Genomic DNA, 25,128 nt, shown 5'->3' with positions numbered 1-25,128 from the left:
AGTGAGAGGTCCACGCACCGTGATTAAGAGTTGGCCCCTGCTTACCACAACTAGAGAAAGCCCTTGCACAGAAATGAAGACTCAACACAGCCAAAAAATTAATTAATTAATTTTTTAAAAAAAGAAATCCAGGATACCAGTGGCTAGAGACAGCAGGTGCTTTACTTTGCCATATCTACCTCTGTTTTCTCTGAAAGGCTAAAACCCCCTTTCCCCTTTCGTCTATAATGGGCCCTCCACCTAATATTATTGCTGCTATACAGTATCTCATGAAATTCTGGTTTACTGTTTCTCTCTAAGTCAAGAGTGAAACATATCAATTCAGCAAATACCTGTGCATCTTCTGTGAGCCAAGCAGGCCTGGGGACAGGAGATGCAAATAAGAATGGAATACAATTCCATTCTTAGGATTCCAGCTCCACATTCCAGGAGCTCAAAATCCAATGGATCGGAATATACCTAACGATTAATTAGGTAGTGTGATTTACCCTATACTAATGATGTGAGCAAAATGACTGGTTCACATATTTTCTAGCATATTAAGGTCTTTAGAATTACAGTCCTATTGACTAGATTTTTGCCTTTTTAGGGTTTCCATAGAAGGCATGATAGAATAAGTAGGGAAAATCAGTGATGTAGGTCTGAATCCTGGGGCCTACACAGAAAGTTGCTGTGCTGGATATGGAGGCTTGGCACTCATGCTCATTCCTACCTGTGGCTAGTGTGCCTTCTTGTACAGGAGAAACAGGAAAGCTAAAAACATTTCCCAGACTCCCTTCCAGTTAGAGTTCTGGGTGTAAATTAGAGTTCTGGATGACTTGCCTGAGATTTCAAAGGCAGACATAAGGCAGAAAACTCCCTGCTCCTCCCCGATGTTTTTGGCTGTTTTCTGTTAGCACAGAAGGTGCACGAGGTGCCAGTGTCCAGGCTCTAGAACTGTGGGTGTTGGGAGGGACTTACAGCAACCAGACTCAGCATGCCATGTTGAATCACCAGCCCTCTGGCTGTCAAGAGGCAGCTGAGGGAGGTAGTGAACATACTCTGAGTTCCCTGTCCAGACAGCTTCCAGATCCCAGCTTCTCAGGGTCACAGGTACCGTATGTTCTTGAACTCCTTGGTTCCTGTAGGCGTCCTGATTGTGGCAAAAATAGTATATTCCCTGGTGGCTCATCTAGTAGTGTTCTGGAAGTCATTCCTAGAGGCCCAGCCAAGACCCTGCACTTGTAGCCCTTTCAACAATCTCTAGCCTTTCAACAATTCACTTAATTCTCTGTATAAAATCTCTTTCTGCTTAAAATGTTTGGCATGGTGTCTGTTTTCTGCATTGACTCTGAGTAATACGTTTGCTGTATAGCCTCTAAAAGTCACCTAAAGCTAATCTCTTCAGTTTCTTTAGATGGGAAATGAAACCATGAGATTAGATCCAGGGCCTGGCAGTGAGTTGAATGCCTTCACTTGGGCTCTGCCCTCTCTAGTTGCTACAGACTCCTACATTTGAGTTGGCCCCTGAAGGTGTTTGAGTTTGTTACCCATACACTAGATTACCTCTGAAGTCTCTTGCTCTACAAGTATAATGTAAAACATTTCTTCATTTAAAACATTCTCAGAGTATATCACAAGAGATTGTTGACTATCTGGTTCATGACTAACTGTTCACGAGTCCTGTTGGTAATTGGGAGGCCACTGACTCTTGGTTGGCACACAAACCCTAATGATAGAACAGATTTTTCCTCTTGGGAAAAGGAATTTACATCTTTTTCACACAAAGCCTAGGAAACTAGTATGTGGGGAGATGGACCTCCCTGTATATGCACTTGTGTAGTGAGGGAGCATTCTTGGTAGTCTTGGGTCATACATGTTAAGGAAAGTGCAATGATGATAAGTTCGAAGGAGTTTTGAACAGCCTTATAAAGTTATGAAGTATACTTTGCCAATACAGTAAAAGATCTTTATGTGTTTTTTTTAGGAATCTATTTATGTTTCTGTGGTTCATAAGGAGGAATGAAAGGTTCGAGTTTACCAGTGTCCCTTATCTGTGCTCTTCAGTACAGTACATGTATGCTTCTTTCTCAAGGAAAATCTCATGAAAGGAAGATAAAGCACTGAGGGACTTTTTTTTTTTTTTTTTTTTGCGGTACGCACTGTGGCCTCTCCCGTTGAGGAGCACAGGCTCGGGACGCGCAGGCTCAGCAGCCGTGGCTCACGGGCCCAGCCGCTCCGCGGCATGTGGGATCTTCCCGGACCGGGGCACGAGCCCATGTCCCCTGCATCGGCAGGCAGACTCTCAACCACTGCGCCACCGGGGAAGCCCGCACTGAGGGACTATTTTGGGACTCCTTGATGTACTTAGTACTAGTTTAAGGTTTTCTGTGACGTAGTCATTATCACCATTTTGCGATTGAAGAAAATTGTCCAGACTGGCTAAGTAACTTGCCCCAAATGGCCCAATTAGGAGACAATGACACAAGAAGGATTTACACTCAGGGTTTTCATGTCCTTTTTCCTCTGACCGCTCCACATAGCTTGCATATGATGCTCATTATGAGCTCATTGACATGGATGTGCACAAAATTCCCTACCTGCGCTTTCCTTTTTACCCTTTACCCTTTAATCATGTGGTTCTTCTGCCTGTAATGGTCTTTCTTTTCTTTTCGAGAGTAAGTCGTCTTTCAAGGCTTAATTCAAGTTTCAGCCACATAGGGCATGATCTCCTCTCCCCTGTTTAACGCTATGCCTGCACTTCTCACATTGTAATTAAATTACCTTAAGGTGGCACTGGCTGCTGTAACAGATAATCTCCAAAACCTCAGTAACTTAACACAATAGAAGCTTATTTCTCATTCATATAAAGTCCAACCAGGTGTTCAGCTGGTGGCCTTCTCCTCAGTGATTCAGGAACGCTAACTCTTTTTATATTATGGCTTTGCCACCCCCTAAGACCTTGGAGTCCTTAGTTTCCAGGCAATGGACAGGAAAAGAGAGAGCATAATGTAAAACATGGGAGCTTTCTTACAGCAGTGGAAGTACAACACATCATTTATGCCGACATCCCTTTGCCAGACTCAGGGACTTGCCACACTGACCTGCAAGGGAGGCTGGGAAATGTCAACTATCTGTGTGTCTAGGCAGCAGAGGAAACTGGTTTGGTGAACACATAACAATCTCTGTCCCTTTCTTAAAGAGCAGAGACTGCATCTCAGTCATCTTTCTGTCTCTTGTGTTTACACACCATAGAAACCCAGTAAAAGGCTGATGAACTTCAATGATTGTGAAAAGATGGGGTTGCTTATCTCATGTGCCTTAAATTAAAACTTAACCACACTTCATTATGGTTACCTAGGGAATGATCTGTCATACTCTGACTAGGTTGCAACCTTTGACTATAGGAACTGTTTCAGACTGTTCACATTCAAATCCCTAACACAAGGGCTAGAACATGGTAAGAGCTTAATAGAGGTTTGTTGAATGAATGAGTCCTTAGAGAGAAAAAAGAGGAACAGAGTTAGTCTACATGGAGTTAGGAAATACTAACTGAGATGGTGACATTTGGGTTCGATCTTGAATGACTCAGAACTTTACCAAGTAGAGAAGTAAAACATGAAACCCCAGGCAGTGATGGTAGTTGTGTTTTGTTGTTCTTGTTGTTTTGTTTCATGAGTAGAAAGTAACAAAACAATCATATGTTTATAAGCCCAACTTTTAAAAAGTCAATATTCAACTATTACAACTAAACTTCAGGGATAGGGCAGAAAAAATATATATAACCTTACAAGCTATGCAATCTCTAAAGACTAAAAGAATGGTGCTAAAAACCTTGGCACTGATTTTTAGCTGCTGAAATGTTATTTTCTGGACATTTTTGAGAAATTTCGATACGAAGGCAGTGTTCTATCAATATTTGTTCATCCTCTGTGAAGGTTTTGCACCATGTCAAGAAGCTAGGGAGACATGTGTGAGCCAAAGGTTCCTCATCACTGCTCCTTATCAGAGCTTCTCAGAGTCGGCTGTGCATCAGAGTCACCCGTTGTATTGGTTAGGATGCTTTTGGCTATAAGTAACAGGATATTCAGCCAAAATTGCCTTCAAAAATACAAGCTTCTTTTCTCATACGACGAAATATCTAAGGTAAGCAGATCCAAGGTTTGTTCAGTAGCACGTTGATATCAAGGTCCAGGTTGCTTTCCATTAGCTAGTCTTGACTTTTTCTTCATGGATAAATGATGGCTGCTAGAATTCCAAGAAACACAATCCCCATCCACAGCTTCATCCTCCCCTGCTAACAGATGCGTGCGCGCGCACACACACACACACAGACAAAAAGAGAAGAGGGTTCTCCTCTTGCCTCTCTGTCTTTATATTAGAAAGGAAAATCTTACCCAGTGGTCCGCAATAGCCTTGCCCGCAAATTTCATTGGCAAGAAATGAATCATGCCCATCCTTAAACCGACAGCTGGCAAAGAGGAATGATGTTACAGAGATTGACTTAGACGAGTCATGATTTATTCCTAGGGCTGGTGAAGGGACCCACTGGCATACCTGAGCAGTGGCTCTTAGGTAGGTTATGTCACATTGCCACACTTGGGGAGATTCAGTCTCTGGAGATTCTGATTTTAGTAAGCCTAAAAGTAATATTTTAAACTTTCAGTTAAACATATTTGCCTTTGGGTGGGGGGAGAGATTTTTTACAAAGAGAAGCAAGTATGGGGTCCCTTCTTACCTAGGGATAATTTCCTTTTGTTCCTATCTCATTGCGTAGTGTTTTACTTCATGATGACTCAGTCAAATCCCTCTACTAATTAACGAAATAGAATAGTGGTTGTTTTCTTTTGATAACTTGATTGCATGCAGTTGGAACACTTAATCCTTTCCGATAAGGTAGTTCCCATTCAAGGAGACATTCTTAGTCATTTCAGTAATTAATTGTCAAGGAAATTTTAAGCCCTACTCTTCACTTAATCTGAATTCCTCACTGATGGAATAGGGCTTCTTTGGGGAAATGAGCATGAGATCAGAGCTGATTAGCAGAATCCAGAAATTGGAAAGTTTCAATATGTTCTACATAGAAATACCGTATGGCATGGAAACCCTACACTTTTACCATATAAATGGATGAACACCACAGATAGGAGATTTCTATTATAATTGTTACAGAGTACTTAATGAACAATCATGGAGATGCTTTTTCAAATGCATGAATACAGTGCACAGAGTACTCCAGCAATATATGTAAATTCTCAGTACAGTCACCCCATTAAATGTCAGCCTGTCCTACCAAAGACAGAAAAGAACAACCATTCTTTATCCATGTAATGATCTTTCAGCAGTAATTCAGTTGATAGCAGTAAGTGTATTTTACTTGCCTAAGAGCCTGTGGACATTTGCAAGTTGATAGTTCTTTCATTTCCTCTGGAATATTACAGAAAGCACTTTTAAACACTTAGATTAATAAGATAACCTGAAAAAGAGAAGGTTGATTTAACAAACCTCTTTCTATATATGAAAGCATATTTATGGAAGTTGTTTTCAAAGTGTGCTTCACTTGCCAGGAGGAACAGGGGTGAGTGGACAGGGTTTCTGCAGCTCCACCTTTATCTGTCGCATTTGTTGGATTTCAGGATAAGGTTTCATTTAACAGAAGATCTCTGGCTTAAAAAAATATTTGAAAATTGCTGTAGAAGCTTCTAGGCGGTTCCCCCATCTTCTTCGAAAACCACAAAAACAAAAAAATGACTCAAATTGTGGCAGGTGGAATTAAGTTACCTAAAATCAAATTACCAGAGTCTATCTATGAAAAATATTATTACCAAGGAAAGCTGTGTCATTTTCTTTTCTCTGAAGCTCTAAGAATTGCGTAAATTCTTTTAAGATGTATTTTAAATTGCATTTAAAAATCTTTTTTTTAATTTATTTATTTTATTTATTTATTTTTGACTGCGTTGGGTCTTCTTTGTTGCACACAGGCTTTCTGTAGTTGCGGTGAGTTACTCTTTGTTGCTGTGTGAGGGCTTTTCATTGCGGTGGCTCCTCTTGTTGTAGAGCACGGGCTCTAGGCACGCGGGCTTCAGTAGTTGTGGCGCATGGGTTTAGACGCTCCACAGCATGTGGGATCTTCCCGGACCAGGGCTCGAACCCGTGTCCCCTGCATTGGCAGATGGATTCTTTACCACTGTATCACCAGGGAAGCCCCTGAAAAATCTTCTTATTGTAAAAATACTAACAATAAAGAAACATAGAGAATAAAAATGAAATTCCAACAACTCCATTTCCCTCCCCAAAGGCAACTAATGTTAACAGACTTTTTCCTCTTTATTTACATATATATACATACCAGAACTGCTCATATTCTTGATCTATTGTTCTTGATCTGCAGTTTTCTCTCAAGTTTGGAGGAAAGACAAAGTTCCTTTGAAGTCCACAGCTCTATGATTTTGGTGGCATATGTGCCTAATACTGGAAAATAAAGCTCAAATTAAATCAAGATAGTTTCTAAGTATGTGTATCGGTCCTGTAGGAAATTCTGTATACTGGGAATGCTAAAGAGAGGCATGATTGGCCAATAGCCTTTGCATTTGTTTTTAGAAAATACTTGACCTACTAACTTATAAGCAAGTGGGCAGTCACAACAGTCATAACAGCCATGTTCCTGGGCTTATGTCAAGCCTCATTCTTCTATTGAAATCTGTACTTGAGTCAGAGAACTTTGATTAAACTCACATTATTTACTGAATTTATGAAGTCTATAAAATTTCACCATTTGAAAAAAATACATTTTTTTCTAATATGGTTTACAGGTTGTGTATCTGTCTGAATAAAGCAATATCCTGATTGAGAGGCAGGAAAAAAAACTTGAAAAAACTTGGTTCTGTGTATACGCCCTTTTACTGTTTATTTAAAATGTACCTTGCCTTCCTAGTTCTCAATGTAATTTTCTGATATACAAAAATCTCTCAAACCATCAAAGTTTAACTGGATTTTTTTTTAAATGAAAAGCTTCTTAATTCTTAGAATCTTAAGTCATATTTAAGTGTCAAGTTGTCACCTAGCCAGTTAACTGATAATTCAGAATATGTAAATAATAGTTGTCAAGAGAATAGAATAAAAGTTCTTATTTCATTCATTTTGTTACCAATGTTGTGCAACTTAAATGGATTAGTAAGAATTTTTTGTTTGTAATAAACTCTATAACATTGATAACAATGGAAAAAAGTAGAGCTGAACAAAAGATAGAAAATTTTAATATTTATATTTGCTTGTAGAATGTGTTTTCAAACTTATAATTAACTATGGTTATATACAAGTAGAATTTTAAACAAAATATAACAAAAATGTAAAATTATAATGCAGTGACTTGATAGAAAGGACATGAAGTCAAAGATATAGATTAAAGAACTATCTCATTTCACAAATTTTTATAGTTTTACTATGGGGCTTGGCGGATACTGGCTGTGTTCACTGAGAAAAGTTATTTAGCTTCTCTAAGTTTTAGTTTTCTTATTTAAATATGAAAGAGATTAGACAAGGTAGTTTCTAAAGGCCTTTCCAACTTTTATTATTCCATTAAACTATGAGTGATTTTTAGCTGCTTAGAAGCCATCTAGTTTCTCCATATTTCCTCACTTTTTAACTTTTCCATCTCAGACACCTAGCATCTCACATCTATTCTTAACTCTGTTGAAGCTTTACTGGACCCAAAGACTTTTAAAGACTTCCATGAACACAATAAAAAAAATAATTAGGGTCCATTAACTATAGTATATCATTTAACTAGCATTGTTGAAAAACAAAGCATTTCACTTAAATTAATTTTATTGGTAACTGACACCTATTTTACTGAATGCGACATTTTTGTTTAACATTCGCTTTAAAGAAAAGCTCTAAAAATTTGCCAACACAGAATGCTAGGTTTCAATATTTATGAACCATCCAGGCAACTTGAAAAGAATTAAAGTGATCTTTAAGGAGTATAGTTTTTGAGTTCACATTTTGATGCATATATAAATAAACAAATTCTAGAGAAAAAAAAAAGAAAAGCTCTAAACGGTACTGTATATTTTAATGCCTTTTAAAACAAAATATTTCCACCTAATTTTTTTCTTTTCATTTTCTTAAAGATGTAGAATAACCTTTCTAAACATCTGTTATTATACAGGGGCTCCTTCAAGGCCAATTCAGGTATGAAAATTCTTACTAAGGATTTATTTGGTGGCAAGTGACAGAAACCCGACTCAAACTGGTAAGAAATTTATTGGCTCACCTAACTGAAAAGGATCTGCTTTCAGCGGTATGAGCAATGCTTTTATTATTGCTTTTTATTATTTATTATTGCTTTTTATTATTATTTTTATTATTGATTATTAATTTAGAGCTTTCTCTTTCTGTCTTTCCATGTTAAGACTCTGCTTTGTTCTGTGATTAGTTACCTCCTTCTTTAGAAGACTTTTCTTGTATGTTACAATGATTGTCAACAGCAAGTCTGGGCTTAGCAACCCCGACAGAAAGAAAACTCTTTCTTAATGGTTCCAGTAAACACCCTAAACCTGACTCCCTTGGCCAGCTGTGGGTCACATGCTCATGCCTGAACTGGTCAAGGTGACCAGGGAAGGAGTTCCCTCTCTGGCCAAGCGTGTCTTCATCTCTGGAGCATTGGTGGAGCATGGGGATTAGAGAGGGAAGGATAAGAGTCTCACGTGAGCCATATGTATGGGGAATAGAGGAGGCATGGATTCCACAAAAGAAAATTAGTGTGCTATCACCAAAAAAAAGGGGGAAAATCATGCTTGGCTGGCCAAAACTATAAATATCCCCTATGAAAAAGACATTTATTCCCACATTTTGTGCATTAGATTGCAATCTTTTCCATCTCTTTCATTGTCAGCTGTCACTCACACTGCTCTCAATTTGTCTCTATCACAATCTCTTCCTACATTTTAATGTACAACATCATAAGAGGATTTGGAAGTTAGATGAGCAAAATCATTAGAATTGTTTTCAAAATAAGAGTTAATGCGCTCTGAGAACTTGAGAGCCTCTCTATGAGTAAGGAGTATAAATTTCTGCTTTTTAATGGACTTCATGATCTTTCTTATGTTCCTTAAAAAGCTCATTTTTCCATATTTTCTGATCTCTTTACCTTCTTCTGCCTTCTTAATGGGAGATATACTATTGTAAATTTGTAAATATTGTAAATTTCAAGACCCAGTGACTATGAACAATAAATGCCACGAACATGGTTGCTTTAAGTTACACTTTTGTGATTTTTCTAAATCTAAGTTGGGTTTTGAAATGAGACCGGTCGTGTAAGTATTCTTTTGGAAATGGAAACATAGCAGAGTACAGACAAACAGAGCTGACCAGTTGTAAGTTGTTTTATTAAACAACTTATTAAAATACTGGTATTTTACCTTTTCTCTCTGCAATACCTCTCTGATCTCAAACAGTACTTTGGTATCCATGGTGGAGACTATGGGAGAATAGGGACATTTTTTTAAACACAAAACTATATGAATTCTCGAAAATAGCATATATTGTGCAACATGCCCAATTTTGATTTTTTATGTTAAAAAGGACTAGAATAACATTAATAAAATGAATTCTCAAATTCATTTTAGCCAGTAGTGTTACGTCCCCTAATCAAGAAGTTTGCCTTGAAAGAAAGAGTTTAAAATCATGATCAAAGAAAATGAATGGAATTATGTAGTAAATTCTTCAAGACTGGAGAGGCCTTGTCCTGCTTTAAGAGGAAAAGCAAAAAGAATCTCAGAGGTTTATGATAATTAGGGAGGAGGAATATGAGTGGCTAATAACCAACACTAGTGAATGCCTACCATATCCATGGTTGGACCTACTCTTTTCTCCATTGTACAGATGGAGAATTACTTACAGCCTGAGAAATTTGGTATATGATGGAGCTGGACTTTAGACCCAGGTTTGTACAAATCCAGAGCCAATAGACTTTGTCACCTACTATATTAGGGGGTCAGTCTCTACAGAGGGTGAAGGCCAAGTGCCGTGGTTTGGGATACAATGTCCAAACTCTCCAGCCTTGTCTCTCATTATCCATAGCCTCCCACCACAGGCTCTAACAGAGTTTTCCCTTGCACCGCACTGGCTTTCATGCCTCGACGCCTTTAAGACAAGGGTTCTCTGAACCCAGCATTTTCCAGTCAAAATGGCATTCTTTCTCATGAGTCTAAAGTTTGAAGTATTTAAATTTTAAAAACTATATATACATATACATAAACACATACACATATGTAATGTATCATTCTATATACTTGTATTTATTTTATATAATATATAATAAAAATCAAACTGAAGGTTTTTTGAGATACCACTCTGGCCAACATTGTATTTTGCAAGGAAGAAAAATGATGATGGTGGTGGAAAAGATATCATTTTCGTTGAAATTTTAAATGCAAGCATCTTGGCATTTTGTTAAACAGAAAATGATGCCTTGAGGCAGGGGTCCTAGCTAATTTATCCCTGTCTTTATGGTCTAGCATAGTGCCTGGCACATATTAGGCACTCAAATGTGTATTGATGGGCTTCCCTGGTGGCGCAGTGGTTGAGAGTCCGCCTGCCGATGCAGGGGACACGAGTTCATGCCCCGGTCCGGGAAGATCCCACATGCCGCGGAGCGGCTGGACCCGTGAGCCATGGCCACTGAGCCAGTGCGTCCGGAGCCTGTGCTCCGCAACGGGAGAGGCCACAATAGTGAGAGGCCCGCGTACCGCCAAAAAAAAAAAAAGTGTGTATTGAATTAGATTTTCCCTTCTCTCATATAATTTTCTCTTTGGTTCTGACAGTGCTTATAGTTTGTACCCCTATCATAATACTCATCGTACTTGTTGCATTAGGAATAAGTTTGGTTGCTAATAAAAAGAAAACTTGGTAATAGTGGTTTATACAATTACTCCAAAGCTTGGCAGTCCAAGACTGACACAGCAACTCATGGTGTCATCAAGGAACCAGCTCCTCCTCCTTTCTTGTCTACTGTTCTTGTATAGGGGTTTTATTTTCATGGTTAAAAGATGACTGTTGGCCCTCCAGGAGGTATATCTACAATCTAGGAAGGAGAAAGAAACATGAGAGGGCAAAGAGTAAACAGTATGATCCTTGAAAGGTCTTGCCTTATTGTTTGGGAATGAAAGCCCTCCCCAGGGACTCCCACTTATATCTCATTACATAGAACTATGACACATGGCCACCTGTAGCTGCAGAAGTAGCTAGGAATTGGAATATTTGGTTTTTCAGCCCATATAGCATGGGAAGCCAAGGGAGAAGAGATTGAAGTGGGTGTTTATGAAGGCAACCTACAGGTCTGCCCTACAGGTTTTTTAGTTACTTCACACAAATTTATTTTTCTTGGTGTACTGTAAGTCTGTAGAGAACAAAGGATGTGCTTTGGTAATCTTTGAGTTACCCACAGTGACTACCAAGAGTCTGTCACAGCACTTATCACAGTGTCTAAGACATTGTGGCTGCTCCATCATTGTTGTTGTATTTTTTTAAATTTCAAGTTTGAAATAAGAACTAGGCAGGAATTAGTTACTCTGGTTTCTCTGAATATGATGGAATCCGTAGATTTCTCTTTGGTGACTCATTTCCTCATATCAACATTGGAAAATTACCTGGAGCTTTCCTGCTTCAATTTGGCCCATTAGAGAGGACAATTTAACAGTAATATTGCTGGGATTATTTGCAATATAACTCAGAAAACAGGGTGGGAAGGAAATCATATAAAAATATGGTAAATGAGGGCTTTTTCAAGAAAGGTAAAAAGGTAGAATTAGGATTATATATTGTAATCAAAGAAAAGATTAGCAATTGAAAGTTAAGAACAGTCTAATTTAAAATATTTTAGCCACTAAGGGGAAAAATAAGTACAGTTCATTTATTTAAATTTCAAATTGCTGTTCTATATCTATACTCTTTCTCCTTCAAAACAGATCCTGTTCTTCCCTCTATCATATTCTTAATTATAAATCATGGAGAATCAAGATAAAACAATTGAGCATGAAGATTCAGAACCATCCACAGAGGTGAATCACACAGCCTCCAGGTGTCAAGTACAACAGGTATGATCAAATGTAGAACATCCCAACCATTTCCTTAAGGAGGGGACTACATTTCCAAATCTATGACAGAATTGTGTTCTCTTCATTCTCTATCACTCAATTAACAATTCTCCCCATTCTTAAATCCCCAAACTGGTGTAGTAGGTGTGACTGCCAGTTTTCCTAGATAGTCATTAGCAGCTGGCCCTACATGGAGAGCCTGTGAAGTGCTTTGTTTTTCCAGCCTAAGCCCTAGAATGGTTCTGGTTTCTTCCCTCTTTATTGCTTAAATTAAAGTAAATGAATGAATGTAAATTTGTTTTCACCGCAGATGATTATCTCTTTCTGAATCACTCTGACATATTTACCAACTATGGCCTTGAATCATATTTTAAATAGGCTAATTTTTAAGCCCAGTATTGAAAATCATAATGAGATTTTATATGACTCAAGCATTTATAATACTACAAACAGTGACTCAATGGTAAATACTCCTCACATAGTTTGTTCTTATTCTGAGCATTCTCCAATTAGCTAGTAATAAAGCTGTGCTTTTCCTCTGTAAAGTGTTAGCCTTGATTCTAGCAACAGAAATTTGATTTGTGATGTGATGACTCAGTAACTATAAAAATGTGCAGCAAATATATAGTTTTAAGGATTGTTTAATTGCTCTAAACACAGGAGGAAACAGTTATGAACCCCAGAGGTATAGATGGAAATGAACCAACAGAAGGAAGTAACCTACTGAATATCAATGAAAAAATGCAAGAAACACCAGCTGAACCAAATCACTTGCAAAGACTAAGACAGACATTTGCTTGCCCTCCACGTGGTTTACTGGATAGAGTAATAACAAATGGTATGTAAATGATAAGGATGAACTCAGAACAAGAGGGTAAAAGATGAAGTTGTTATAATGAGAGACTCCAAAGTAATATGGTTTAAAGGACACAAAGACGTTTACTTCTCTCTCACATAAAAACTACAAGGTGAACAATTCATAACGGTATGTAGCTCTGCTCCAGTCATTCAGGGTCCCAGGCTGACAGGGCTCCACCATTTTCAACGCAGGGCTACCAAGAGCAGTGTTGTCACCACCATTCCCGCTAGCAGGAAGAGGGAGAGAGCAGAGGTCAAGGGCATTTTCCTTTTCTGTATCTGAGTAATTTCACAGGATTATGTTAGGCCTCCAATGAGAAAAATGACTGAGAAATTACTTATAAACAGAAAAGCACCAAATAAATGTTGGTTGTTATTACTGTTAAGTCATGCCACTAATGTTTGAGCAAACACAGCTCAATTTATACTTCCAAACAAATCCATCATTTTGTAAGTAAAGATCCTGGTTTCCAATTCAACTTATTGCTGCTATTACTTAAAATTGGGGGGTTAAGGAGGGGGAATTTATCTCTGCACTATTTTGATGTGTTAGGGTTGGGAGATATTTGTCTTTTAGGAATGGATTTGGTCTTTGGAGGCATCCCAACATTATTCTGATATCAATTTGATGAATAAATGGACGTTCAATTTCAGTAATATTGTTTTTGTTCAAAAAGGAAGTTGTGTGCATGTATACTGCATGTATATTGGAGGATGTGTAATATAGTAAGAAAAAGGAGAATGGGGTTGAAACTTCTCTATAAAGGCAAATTGAAAGACAGTTTCAAAAATTGTGTTGAGGAATGACAGCATCATTAAATATATGGCTTCCCCCAGTAAATATGTTGAAGAATGTAGCATGTTTGATCTAGAAGTTATTTACTGAAAAATCAGGCTCACTTCTTTATACATATACTTCATTTGTGAGCTCTGAAAAACATTTTTATCATTCGCCACTGGGACAATGGAAGCCAAGTATGATACGTTATATTGTACTTCAGGCTCTAAATGTGTTTTTAATGAAATTAGGTAAGTTTCTAAACCAGCATGAGAAAAAAGTCTCAAACTTTACTTAAAACATGTAGAGAAAACCAGGTTCCGGAACATACACTAGTTGAGAAGGCAACTAGTTCTTTTTATTTTTTTTAAACTTTCACCGTTCAAGTTATGGCACACTTCTAGTTAAAACATGTACACTACAATGGATATGGATTGCATTAAGGAAAGGGGTATAAAAGAGTGATGTGATTTGGAGACTACTTTTATAAAATTCTATAATCATTGTCCTTAAAGCTGCCTGAGAAATGGGGACTCACGATACATAAACACCTCTCACTTGTTTTCTTATACTTCCGTTTCTGAGGCTTACAAGACTGCTTTTTTTCCCTGTACTCCTTCCTGTGACCCTTCATCATGCAAAGTATTCTTCTTAAGCAGTAAATCTTACATGTGAAAATATTATTTTTCAAAATTGTAGATAAGAAATAAATTATTAATTGAATTAAACATGATTTAGAGAAACCTTATACATGTACACTCACTATGTATTCAGAATTTCATTTTGAGTATGAGGAGGGAAAAGCGAAGTTAGAGGTTTTTTTTAAAAAGTAGTACAAACGTATGGGCACCAAGGGGGGAAAGTGGCAGGGGTGGGGTGGTGGTGGGATGAACTGGGAGATTGGGATTGACATAGATACGCTAATACGTATAAAATGGATACCTGCTGTATAAAAAAAATAAGTACAATTTTTTTAAAAAGTAATGTTGGAGTGGAAAAGCCTTAATTCTACCTTTCTGAATTAGTATCAGACTAGATTTATGCTGTGATAAGATACAAGTTAGTAGCTGGCAATTCCTGATTTCCCATTATTTTTCAGCCCCTGTTACAAATTTCAGCCCTGATAGCCAATTGGGAAATACTGAAGGCCCCTTTGTTATTTCGTTGTAATAGCATCATAAGCCTAGAAAATCTGGAACAATTCTGTAAGGGTTTAAAAAATGGGACATTGGACGTGATCTCTAGCAATATGTAGAGGAGACTCAATGAATAATCCTTTCACTTATGCCAGTGAAAACATCTGAAAATAGTTTAAGGCTTTTTAAATATACCTTTTATCTGTCAAGAAAACAGGAAGTCATCGGACACCAAAAACAAAGTATAAGTAGGAGAGAGAAATAAACACTCAAGCTGGCCTTCTCTCCAGAGGCTTCTGCAAAATACCAATGAACTTGAGATTTATTCTGAGAACCGTGAGAGTATAGGAGGCTTTGCTGGAGCCGCCCAGGTTGGGAGAAGTATCATAGGAGAAGTCATTCTCCCTCACCCACACAAAGTTGGAACCCAATGTGATGGTGGATTTGACGTAAACCTGCCCTGCAGAGGGGCCCAGTAACTAAACCTGTCTGTCTAAACTGTGGTGCTGGCTGGAGGAGGGGAGAGTCTCCACTAAAAATGGGTAACTTCATTCTGATTTGTGCTCCAAATTCATAGAAAAATAACTCAAACTGAAAATATATCTAAAAGTGGTCCCAATTTGTAAGCATCTAAACACATGGTAGAAGCAAATTCAGATCCTATCTGGAAAAACTCAGACTCAACCTAAGGCTCCAGCAATTCCCAGAGATACAGTTGCAAGGAAGAGCTCACTGTTGCAAGAAAACAAACAAAAAATCATAAATAAATGCACAAGGAAACATCTCAACATTTTCATTATCAGAAAATAGAATATAAAATATTTTTGATATCTGTAAAGAACCTAAGGAGGAAATAGCAAGTATGAGTACAAAACAACTCTTTATAAAAATGAACAGATTTTAATAAGAACCAAACTGAAGTTCTAGAGATGAAAAATGAAGTACAGTAATTAAAATTTAAAACAGTGGATAGACAACAGAGTAAGTGGAAAGAAAGCTGGTAAACTAGCAAGTAGATCTGAAGAGATTATGTACAATGCAACACACAAAGACAAAGATGGGAAATATGAAACTAGGGTTAGCAACACGGAGAGGAGAGTGTGACTATTTAATCATAGTTCCAGAAAAAAAAAGAATAGGAAAAATGGGGGAGATAAAATATTTGAAGAAATACAGAATTTCTAGAAAGCATAAATCCTAAGCAAACCAAAAGGAAGCCATTCCTAAACATATACTGAATTTGCAGAAAGCCAAAGGAAAAGAAAGATCTTAAAACCAACCAAAGAAAAAGAATTCCCTAAAAGAGCTGAAATTAGACTTACAAAACAGTAACAAAAGACAGAAAATCAAGGAATAATATTTTCAAGGAGCTGAAAGTAACTCTCAACTTAGAATTGTATACATAGATAAGCTATCTTTTAAGAATGAGAATAAAGATGATTCCAGATAAATAAAACTAAAAATTTGCTACCAGCAGATCTTCATGAGAAATATAGCATGCTCTGCTACAGAGTGTTTCTGTACCATGATTTAGTTTATATGCGATGGTAAATAGGGAACTGTGTCAGTGTAATATGGAGTTTGCATTTTTGTACATAATTTTTCCTGGCATATTAATATTTAACATCATCGAGCAATAGCAGATAAGTACAAAGTGAATTGAACCCTTCCCCCAAGAAAGATCAGGTATATACTTTATTACAACTAAAGATAAAGACTTACTAACTTTAAAGATAAAGCCTTTTAAAAAGCTGAGCACCCTGGGTAAGTACCTTCTTTTAAGGCGGTTAGTTAAAATAATTGTCAAGATGAAAGGTTTGAGATGCCATAATGAATGATGATGAAAGAAAAAGGTAAGTATGTAGGTAATTCTAAACAAACTGACAATAGAAAAGAAGCAATAGTTAAACAATAAACAATAATGCTTAATTCAAGGCAGAACTAAAATACTGGAGTGTGATTGTTAAAGTGTTCGCATGTTTCTGTGAAGACAATATAGATAGTGACTCTCTTTTTATTAACTAATGAATATTTATGGTAAAATTATAAGGAAAAATAAGGGAATAGTTAAAGAAAAAAATCCAAGGTAGTAGTTTCTTCTGGCAGTGTGAAAGCAGATGGGCGATGGGATTAGAAAGGGCACACAGGTGGATTCAAAGGCACTGTGGTAATATCCTACTTTTTAAGGTGCTTGGAAATTACCCAGTTTTTTATATTACTGATGTTCTTTAAAACTTACACATGATTATAAATATTTGTATGTGTCTTCATTTTTTTTAATGTTTAGATTATATTAAAACCTGCAGATGACCACTCCTTGGTAGAAACTAGTTTTCCTCGTTTATTTCAGTTACCATGGTGGTTCTTCTGTGGGCTGTAGTTTGGTCAATTACCGGCCCTGAATGTCTTCCTGGAGGAAACCTGTTTGGAATTATAATCCTGTTCTATTGTGCTATCATTGGAGGTAAACTTTTGGGGCTCATTAAGTTACCTACATTACCTCCACTGCCTCCCCTTCTGGGTAAGTGCTAAACACATCCTGTTTACTTCAGAGTAAGTCATATTTAAGTCATATTATGGAAATGATATATAATGGTGTGCCTCTCATGCCCTCTTCCTAAATCCACATTTCTTTGACACCATGTTGGTAGCTTAACATTAGCCATGGTGGAAGCATCTTTAAGACAGAACTCAGCAAGTGCTACAAATCAGGGCTTACTATATTGTTAGTCATTCACATCACTGACAAACAAGTGAAGTTCCAACCTGCATTTTCATTGGTTCATTTTCATCTTACTCATTAACATAAACAAAATTATCAACCGATATTCATGGTGACACTATACTCGCTCGTCATAATGTGAATGACTTCTTTGCTAAGCCAGATAGTAGTCAAGCATTTATTTGTAATCTGATTTTGTCAATTCATTGTTGAACTGCAACCATAGTTGGTTATGGATATGGAGTTCAACAATGAAAAACAATGAAAGCATTCTGTGAGAATCGATTGGCTCTATAGAATTTACAGCGATGATTGTTGCATATTTATAAACTGTATTCTGCACATCCCTTATATCAGTAAAATTTATAATAAATATGTAAATATATAAATACACACACACTTTTTTGGACAGCTACTTATTAAGCATTTACCAGCACACCATTGGCTGTATTGTATTATCATGCTTATTAAAATAATTTATTCAAAAATATTCTTCCAGAGGCCATGAGAACTGTCCAAACATGAAACACATGAAAATTAGTCTTAACACTGGACATTATATCTTTAATGTTTCTTCAAAGAATTCCATATTACAAAATTTTAATGTACCACTTTCATTATACCACAAAAGGCATTTTGTGTCCTTTTCTAACAGATTTATAAATCACTAAGTTTTATTTAAAAATCACATATCTTTTACACATATATATTTGCACACAATTCCTGAGTAAAAATTTTTCCTGTTATTTTATGTTAGTGAGGACAATTAATATTGGCTAACAAAGACCAAAATTACTTGCTTTTGAATTTGTGGTCAGCAGTTGAAGCTAAATATAAAGAGAAGTAGATTTATTTACATTTGACCATGCACTATTTCTCAATATACTTTTCAATTTTAGGTAAAAATAAAGTTATTTTGCTTAATTCATATTATTTATCATGAGTGCTTTTCTCTAAAGTTATGAATTGAATTATTGTTAAAATGAGTTGTTTCTAAATATGCCTGTATGCTGTGATAAAGGATTGGCAATCCACCTCTTTTGTAAATAAGATACTATTGGAACACACCCATGCTCATTCATTCACCTATTGTCTGTGGCTGCTTTCACACTACAATGACAGAGTTGAGAAGTTGTGAAAGAGACCTTGTGGCCCACAAAGCCTAAAATATCTCTTATCTGACCCTTGACAGAAAATGTTTGCTGACTCATGCATCTAAATCAGTGCTTCTCAAACTTTATCATGCAGAAAAATGACCTTGGGACCTTGTTAAAATGCAGATTCTAATTAAACAGATCTGGGGGTGGAGCCTGAGATTCTGCATTTTTAATAAGCTAATCATAAGTTTTCAAACATGGTTGTGCATAGGAATCACCTCATGAAGGCTTTTAAAAGCTGATGCCCAGAGATTCTGAATTAATTGATGTGGCATATGCCCTGGGCATCAGAATTTTTAAAAGTTCCCCAAGTGATTCTAATATGCAACCTAAGTTGAGACTGCTGTTCTAGGCTCCATGAAAATATACCTTATACCTCATCCTTTTTTTTTCCATTCTATGCCTATTATTACAACAAACTAAGTATTGCCAAGTGGTACAGACTTGGGCTTTGAGATCTCATGAAATCTCCTGGGGTGACTGAAATTATTCTGAAAGATCACATACGTTATATATCTTAGCATCCCTTTTTGTAGTGTTGCACTTGTGATAGAAAAAAGTTTACCACTTTTTATTGTAGTAGGGCCAGTAACTAAAACCGAAACATTATCTGAATCCATAAAGACTTGTTAAGACAGAATATGTGTGACGATTGCCTGTTCTATATTTTCATAAGCTCATTGAGATAATTGCTAGAGATAGAGGATGAAGGAGAATTTTTTTTATTCCCAAAATAAATGTGAAAACAGTTGCCCTGGAACACTTTCCTTTGCCCATGGTCTGGGCTGATGTGGCCACCTGATTTTGATTTGGATATTCTCTTCTTGCCTCTGAGCCCACATGGGCCTCTCCTTTCGTTGTGGGGAGAAGAACACCTTTCCTAATAGAGGGGTATTATTCTTTTTTCTCTTTATTTGTGTTATGGAAATCTTTTTAAATATGCAAAAGTTATCAATACATGACCAATCTTATTTCATCTACTCCCAAGTTTTTCTGAAGCACATTATATTTGAAAAAAATTTCCATAATACAAATTAAGAAAAAAAGAAGAATAGTCCTATATCAAAGGAGTTATTCTTTCCTCCGCAGCCTACATGAGAGGGAGAGGCCAATGGGGGCTCAGAGGCAAGAAGATGCCTGCCAAGTCCATATCAGGTGGCCAGAGCAATCCAGAGCATTGGCAAAGGAAACTGATTCCCAGGGAAATTTTTACATTCATTTGGGGAACAAAAAAATGCTCCCTTCCCCCCTAAAACTCCAAAAAAAGCCCTCTTAACATATTTTTGAATTCTTGTTAGATTATTATTCTTTTTGATTCCAGGTAGTTATATGCTATAATTAATTTAGGACTGGTTTAGATCCACATTTTAAGTTTCAGTAAGGAACTATTGACATATTAATGAAATATAGGGTTAGTGCAGCATTTTGGGCTTGGTAATTGGTCAATATCTATGAAAATGAAATATGCCTGTACCCTAGGGCTTAACATTTCCACTGCTAGGGATTATCCTGTGGATATACTTACACAAACCTACAAACATGTAAGCTCCATATGGACAAGGACCATGTTGGTCTAGCTGCTATCTGTATTAGCAGGGTATCATAAGGGTCTGGCATGTAGTAGGCACTTAATAAATACTTGATGTATGAACTGTGCTCATTTCAGCACTGTTTATAATGAAAAATCTTAAAGTCCATTAATTGGTTCCAAAATTATGGTACTTCCAAACAATGAGATACTATTGCAACTATTATAAAATAAGGCGGATATATATATATCAATGGGAATATATCCAGGATATATTGTTAAATAGGGAAATATTATACAATGGTATATAAACATGCTTTCATTTGTGTCCAGCACACACACACACACACACACACACAAACATGAAAGCACACACACACACACACACACACACACACAGAGGCATGCTTAAATAGGTATAGAAACTTTCAGGAAGGGTACAAATAATCCTTAACAATGGAAACCTTTGGGGAATGAAGATCAAAAGTTGCCCTTGGGGGCTTCCCTGGTGGCGCAGTGGTTGAGAGTCCGCCTACCGTTGCAGGGGACACGGGTTCGTGCCCTGGTCCGGGAAGATCCCACATGCCGCGGAGCGGCTGGGCCCGTGAGCCATGGCCACTGAGCCTGCGTGTCCGGAGCCTGTGCTCCGCAACGGGAGAGGCCACAACAGTGAGAGGCCCGCGTACCGCAAAAAAAAAAAGAAGTTGCCCTTGGGGTTGGGCATATACTTGTCACTTTACACTTGTCAGTAATTTTTAATTTTACCATAAGCATATATTATTATTCTCATTATTCTTTTAAAAATAGTTATTGTAGACTAGTTTATATTTTCACAAATTCTAGAAAGACCATGACTGCAGAATTCAGAACTTAGAGACCTTCTTCCAGATTAAATGGCAGTGATGAAAGATGCCTGGGAGTGATGCTCCTTTACCTAATGGTGTCTGGAGCAAGTCACAAAAAGCCACACGGGTAATTCTTTTCTATTCTCATAGCTTACATTCAAAACATCCCAACACTAGTAAATTTGTCCAGTCATGTAACGGGTGGTGCTTATAAGGACATGGTGAGAAGAGGGTAGTGCTGGAGAACGGAGGGTAGAAGCCTCACAGTATCTGCCGGAGAAGTCTTTCCCTTTGCATGGGCATGAGGGATTATCACTGAGGGCAGGATTCCCTCACAAACTACTCAGTTTCCTCAGTCACACTCAGCTACTTGCAGTTCCTAGAATGTCACACTTCTTTTTCATACCTTGGAAGAAACAGCTTTCTCTTTCAGAAACTTTTCAACTCCCCGGCCTCTTTACCCATTTTCTCCTTCTTTGCACCCCTCTGACTCACCCCTCCCGTCTCAGCTCATACAACACCTCCTCATGCTTCCATAAAATTCAGATTGTCAATTTGTCTTGCTCCCCTAGAGGCTGAAAGCTTGTTGAGGTGTAGTACCCAGTTTTTGTCCATTATTATATCTCTAGTGCCTATTATAGTATCTAAAATACTGAAGGCATTTGGTGAATGTTGAATGAAAAAAGAGTCAACAGCTGACATGACAGAGCAATGTCCATTTCATCATAACTCACCTTAAGCCTTTGCAGAGCAGGTTGTGTGGGGTTTTTTTTCTTAAATTATCCTGTTTGAAGGTAAAATGGAATCCATATAGGTATTTATTGACATTTCAGGTAATCTGACATAGGCAATACTGTCAGGAGCTCTTTGCTAGTTGCACACAAAGGGATGACTAAGTTGGACATTGTATTTTTTTTAATATTTATTTTATTTATTTATTTTTGGCTGCATTGGGTCTTAGTTGTGGCACGCGGGATCTTCATTGTGGTGCGCGGGCTGCAGAACACGTGAGCTCAGTAGTTGTGGCACGTGGACTTAGTTGCCCTGCGGCATGTGGGATCTTAGTTCCCCGACTAGGGATCGAACCCACGTTCCCTGCATTGCAAGGCAGATTCTTAACCACTGCACCACCAGGGAAGTCCCTGGACATTCTATTAAAACATTTTACATTTAGAATTTGATCACACTTTCTATCCAAATACTGCATCCTGTTTCTCCCTTTCAGGTTCAGTTATTTAGGAATTATTAATTATTCTAATCTGTTGTTTTTATCTTCATATTAAAGCCTTGTCTTAGCTCCTCTAATTTATTATATTATTTTAATTAAAAGCTTAACCTAATTTCACCTAATGGATAAGCAAAAAAGGAAGTATTTCCTAGGATTATAGGGTAGTCTCTTTCACAGCTAAAGTGCCAAAACCTATTGCCTGTATTTGAAAACTAACTAAAGAGCTGTTTGACTTTTCCATTCTAGGCATGCTGCTTGCTGGGTTTCTCATCAGAAATATCCCTGTCATCAGTGATAACGTACAGATCCAGCACAAGTGGTCTTCTGCTTTGAGAAGCATAGCCCTGGCTGTCATATTGGTTCGCGCTGGCCTTGGGCTTGATTCAAATGTATGAAGTACAGATTTCTAATTATTGACTAGGAATTTTGTTCCTTCACCACTGCCAGTGTTGAGAATCACTGAGCTTTGGGAAAGGGAAGTGGGCATTGTGCATGACATTCTCAAGAAGAGAAGAGAATCTGTTTCATGCAGAACTCTCCCCAGAAGGTGTTCCCATACTCTTTCTTGGAGAAAGGTGGAGTTACTATGTGGGGACAGCACCAAGAATAAAGGCCCCCCCCTTTTCTCTGACAGAGATATGGGCCATAGTTATAAATTATGATCATGAGAGAGAAGACATCATATTTTTGGCATGGGAAGCCCTATATAAGAGTTTAGGGCTAACTGTACTGGCTCAGGAAACTGCCTCCTATATAGAATGAGTCTCAAGTATGAGGTTTTTAAATGCTTTTTTACATTAGGAATGAATTTTTGGAATGTTTTGATTTAGAAATGCATGTTTTGGGGAACAGAGGTTTTCACCCAAGCCTCATTTTGGGACCATAAATTATAAATAAAGCTAACACTGAGAGGGTTAAATCAGCTAGCGTGGGGATTATGAGCACAGACTCTGGAAGCAGCCTGCCTGGGTGCAAACCTAGCTCCACAACTCACCAATGTCATGATCATAGGCAAATCACTTTAACTTGAGCCTTTTTAGATGAGGACATCTACAAAATGGGCATAATATTACCTATATCGTAGGGCTGCTATGAGGAATAAATAAGCTAGCTCTAAACACTTAGAACACTAGATGTTCTAAGTGGAACATTCCTGGAAGATTTGTGATGATCCAGATGTGGGCTGAATATTGAAGCAAGAGCATTTAATGTCATAATCTCTGCATGTCTTTAGAGAATTATTTTAGTATGTCTAATTTTCTATTGCAGGCCCTGAAGAAGTTGAAGGGTGTTTGTGTAAGATTATCCTTGGGTCCTTGTCTTGTGGAGGCGTGTGCATCTGCTCTTCTTGCCCATTTCCTCATGGGTTTACCATGGCAATGGGGATTTATGCTGGGGTAATGGTTTTTCTTTATTGTATGAAAATATGCACAGACATTTAGGGCTTTCACCGATTCCTTACAAGAGAACACGTAATAGCATTTTCTTAAGGACATCAAAAAATACAACATCGATATCACCATAATCTAAATATTATAACTTCAAATGATAGTATATGTGTATAGTGTATGTCTAGCTTTTGCAGTGATTATAATAATTTAAACTATTGAAGAAGTAATGATCTTTTACCTATACGTGATTCCAGACTGGTGAGAGAGATGCCAGATCTCACCTCAGAGTCTGGTATAAAGGATAATAAATGTATCAACAGTCATCAACACCCAGAAGTGTTTTCCTCCTTCTTTTGTCACCAGACTGTTTGATTAGATGGTTCTGCTGTCTCTTCCTTCCACTGTCAGTTCTTATTTCTAATGGTTAAAAGCCATGAGAATTAAATAAATATGAAAGTACTTAGAATTTAGTACTAGTGAGTATGCAACAAGTAAGAAGTTCTTATTTCTCAGGGTTAGGACCCTGGAGCTATACTGCTTGGATTCAAATCCCAGCTCTATGACTTTGCGTTATGCAATCTTTGGCCAGTTATTTAATCTCTCTGTGCCTCAGTTTACTCATTTGCAAAACAAAGATAATGATTGTAGCTTTTTCATGGCGTTATTGTGAGGATTAATATATGTAAAGTGCTTAAAATGGTGTTTGGCACATAGTAAGCACTATAAAATGCTTTCTGGTGTTACTACTGCTGCCATTATGAGGTCACTGTCAATGTCATTATGGCCTTTTCCTTCTAATCTGTTGTCTTATTTTACGTACTCAATCCTGGTAAAAGGCCTAACGTCACTGGGTTCCAATCCAAAAAGTCTATGGCCGTGTTTTTCAAACCTCATACCATAATGTTTTGTTTTTTAAAAAAGGCAGATTCCTGGGGCCTAACCCCGTTAGGTCTTCTATACCACCCATAAATATAACTTTTTAGGCAGCCTAAGTAGTTCTAACACAGGTTATCCATGGCCATACTTTGAAAAAAGTGTTCTATAGAACTTGCATATATGTATGTGTTTCTGGGTTGGTGCTTTGCTCCCATCTGAAAGACTTTAGCTGTCCAAAGTGTAACCTCTAAAAGAGTAGAGGTTATTATACTTTCAACAACAATAATAATAATAATAAGATACTGTCATAAATGCCTAAAGCACTGTCTGCTTAGTTTTGTTTTAGGCGCTGTATCTCCAGCTGTCGTGGTGCCTTCAATGCTCCTTTTGCAGGAAGGAGGCTATGGTGTTGAAAAAGGCGTCCCGACCTTACTCATGGCTGCTGGCAGCTTCGATGATATTCTGGCCATCACTGGCTTCAACACCTGCCTGGGCATGGCCTTTTCCACAGGTACAGGGATCCGTTCACAAC

General features: G+C 37.5%; 1 protein-coding gene across 3 annotated transcripts in view; it reads left to right on the top strand.

The window, feature by feature from the left end:
* Positions 1–25,128, top strand: part of SLC9B2 (solute carrier family 9 member B2) — a 51,324-nt gene that overhangs the window by 758 nt on the left and 25,438 nt on the right. For all 3 annotated transcript variants that reach the window (XR_003795648.1, XM_029236003.1, XM_029236002.1), the window contains exons 2-8: positions 8,150–8,233; positions 11,949–12,077; positions 12,738–12,915; positions 17,200–17,370; positions 22,576–22,718; positions 23,599–23,726; positions 24,932–25,107. Coding sequence is in view for 2 of the 3 variants with exons in the window: in XM_029236003.1 (XP_029091836.1) it covers positions 11,988–12,077; positions 12,738–12,915; positions 17,200–17,370; positions 22,576–22,718; positions 23,599–23,726; positions 24,932–25,107 (886 nt within the window). In the remaining variant the exon portion in view is untranslated. The remainder of the gene's footprint in view (positions 1–8,149; positions 8,234–11,948; positions 12,078–12,737; positions 12,916–17,199; positions 17,371–22,575; positions 22,719–23,598; positions 23,727–24,931; positions 25,108–25,128) is intronic.

Source organism: Monodon monoceros, unplaced genomic scaffold, assembly GCF_005190385.1.
Source record: "Monodon monoceros isolate NGI ecotype Baffin Bay Population unplaced genomic scaffold, NGI_Narwhal_1 Super_Scaffold_20, whole genome shotgun sequence".
NCBI classification, from domain to species: Eukaryota; Metazoa; Chordata; class Mammalia; order Artiodactyla; family Monodontidae; genus Monodon; species Monodon monoceros.
This window is presented reverse-complemented; position numbering and strand designations above follow the sequence as displayed.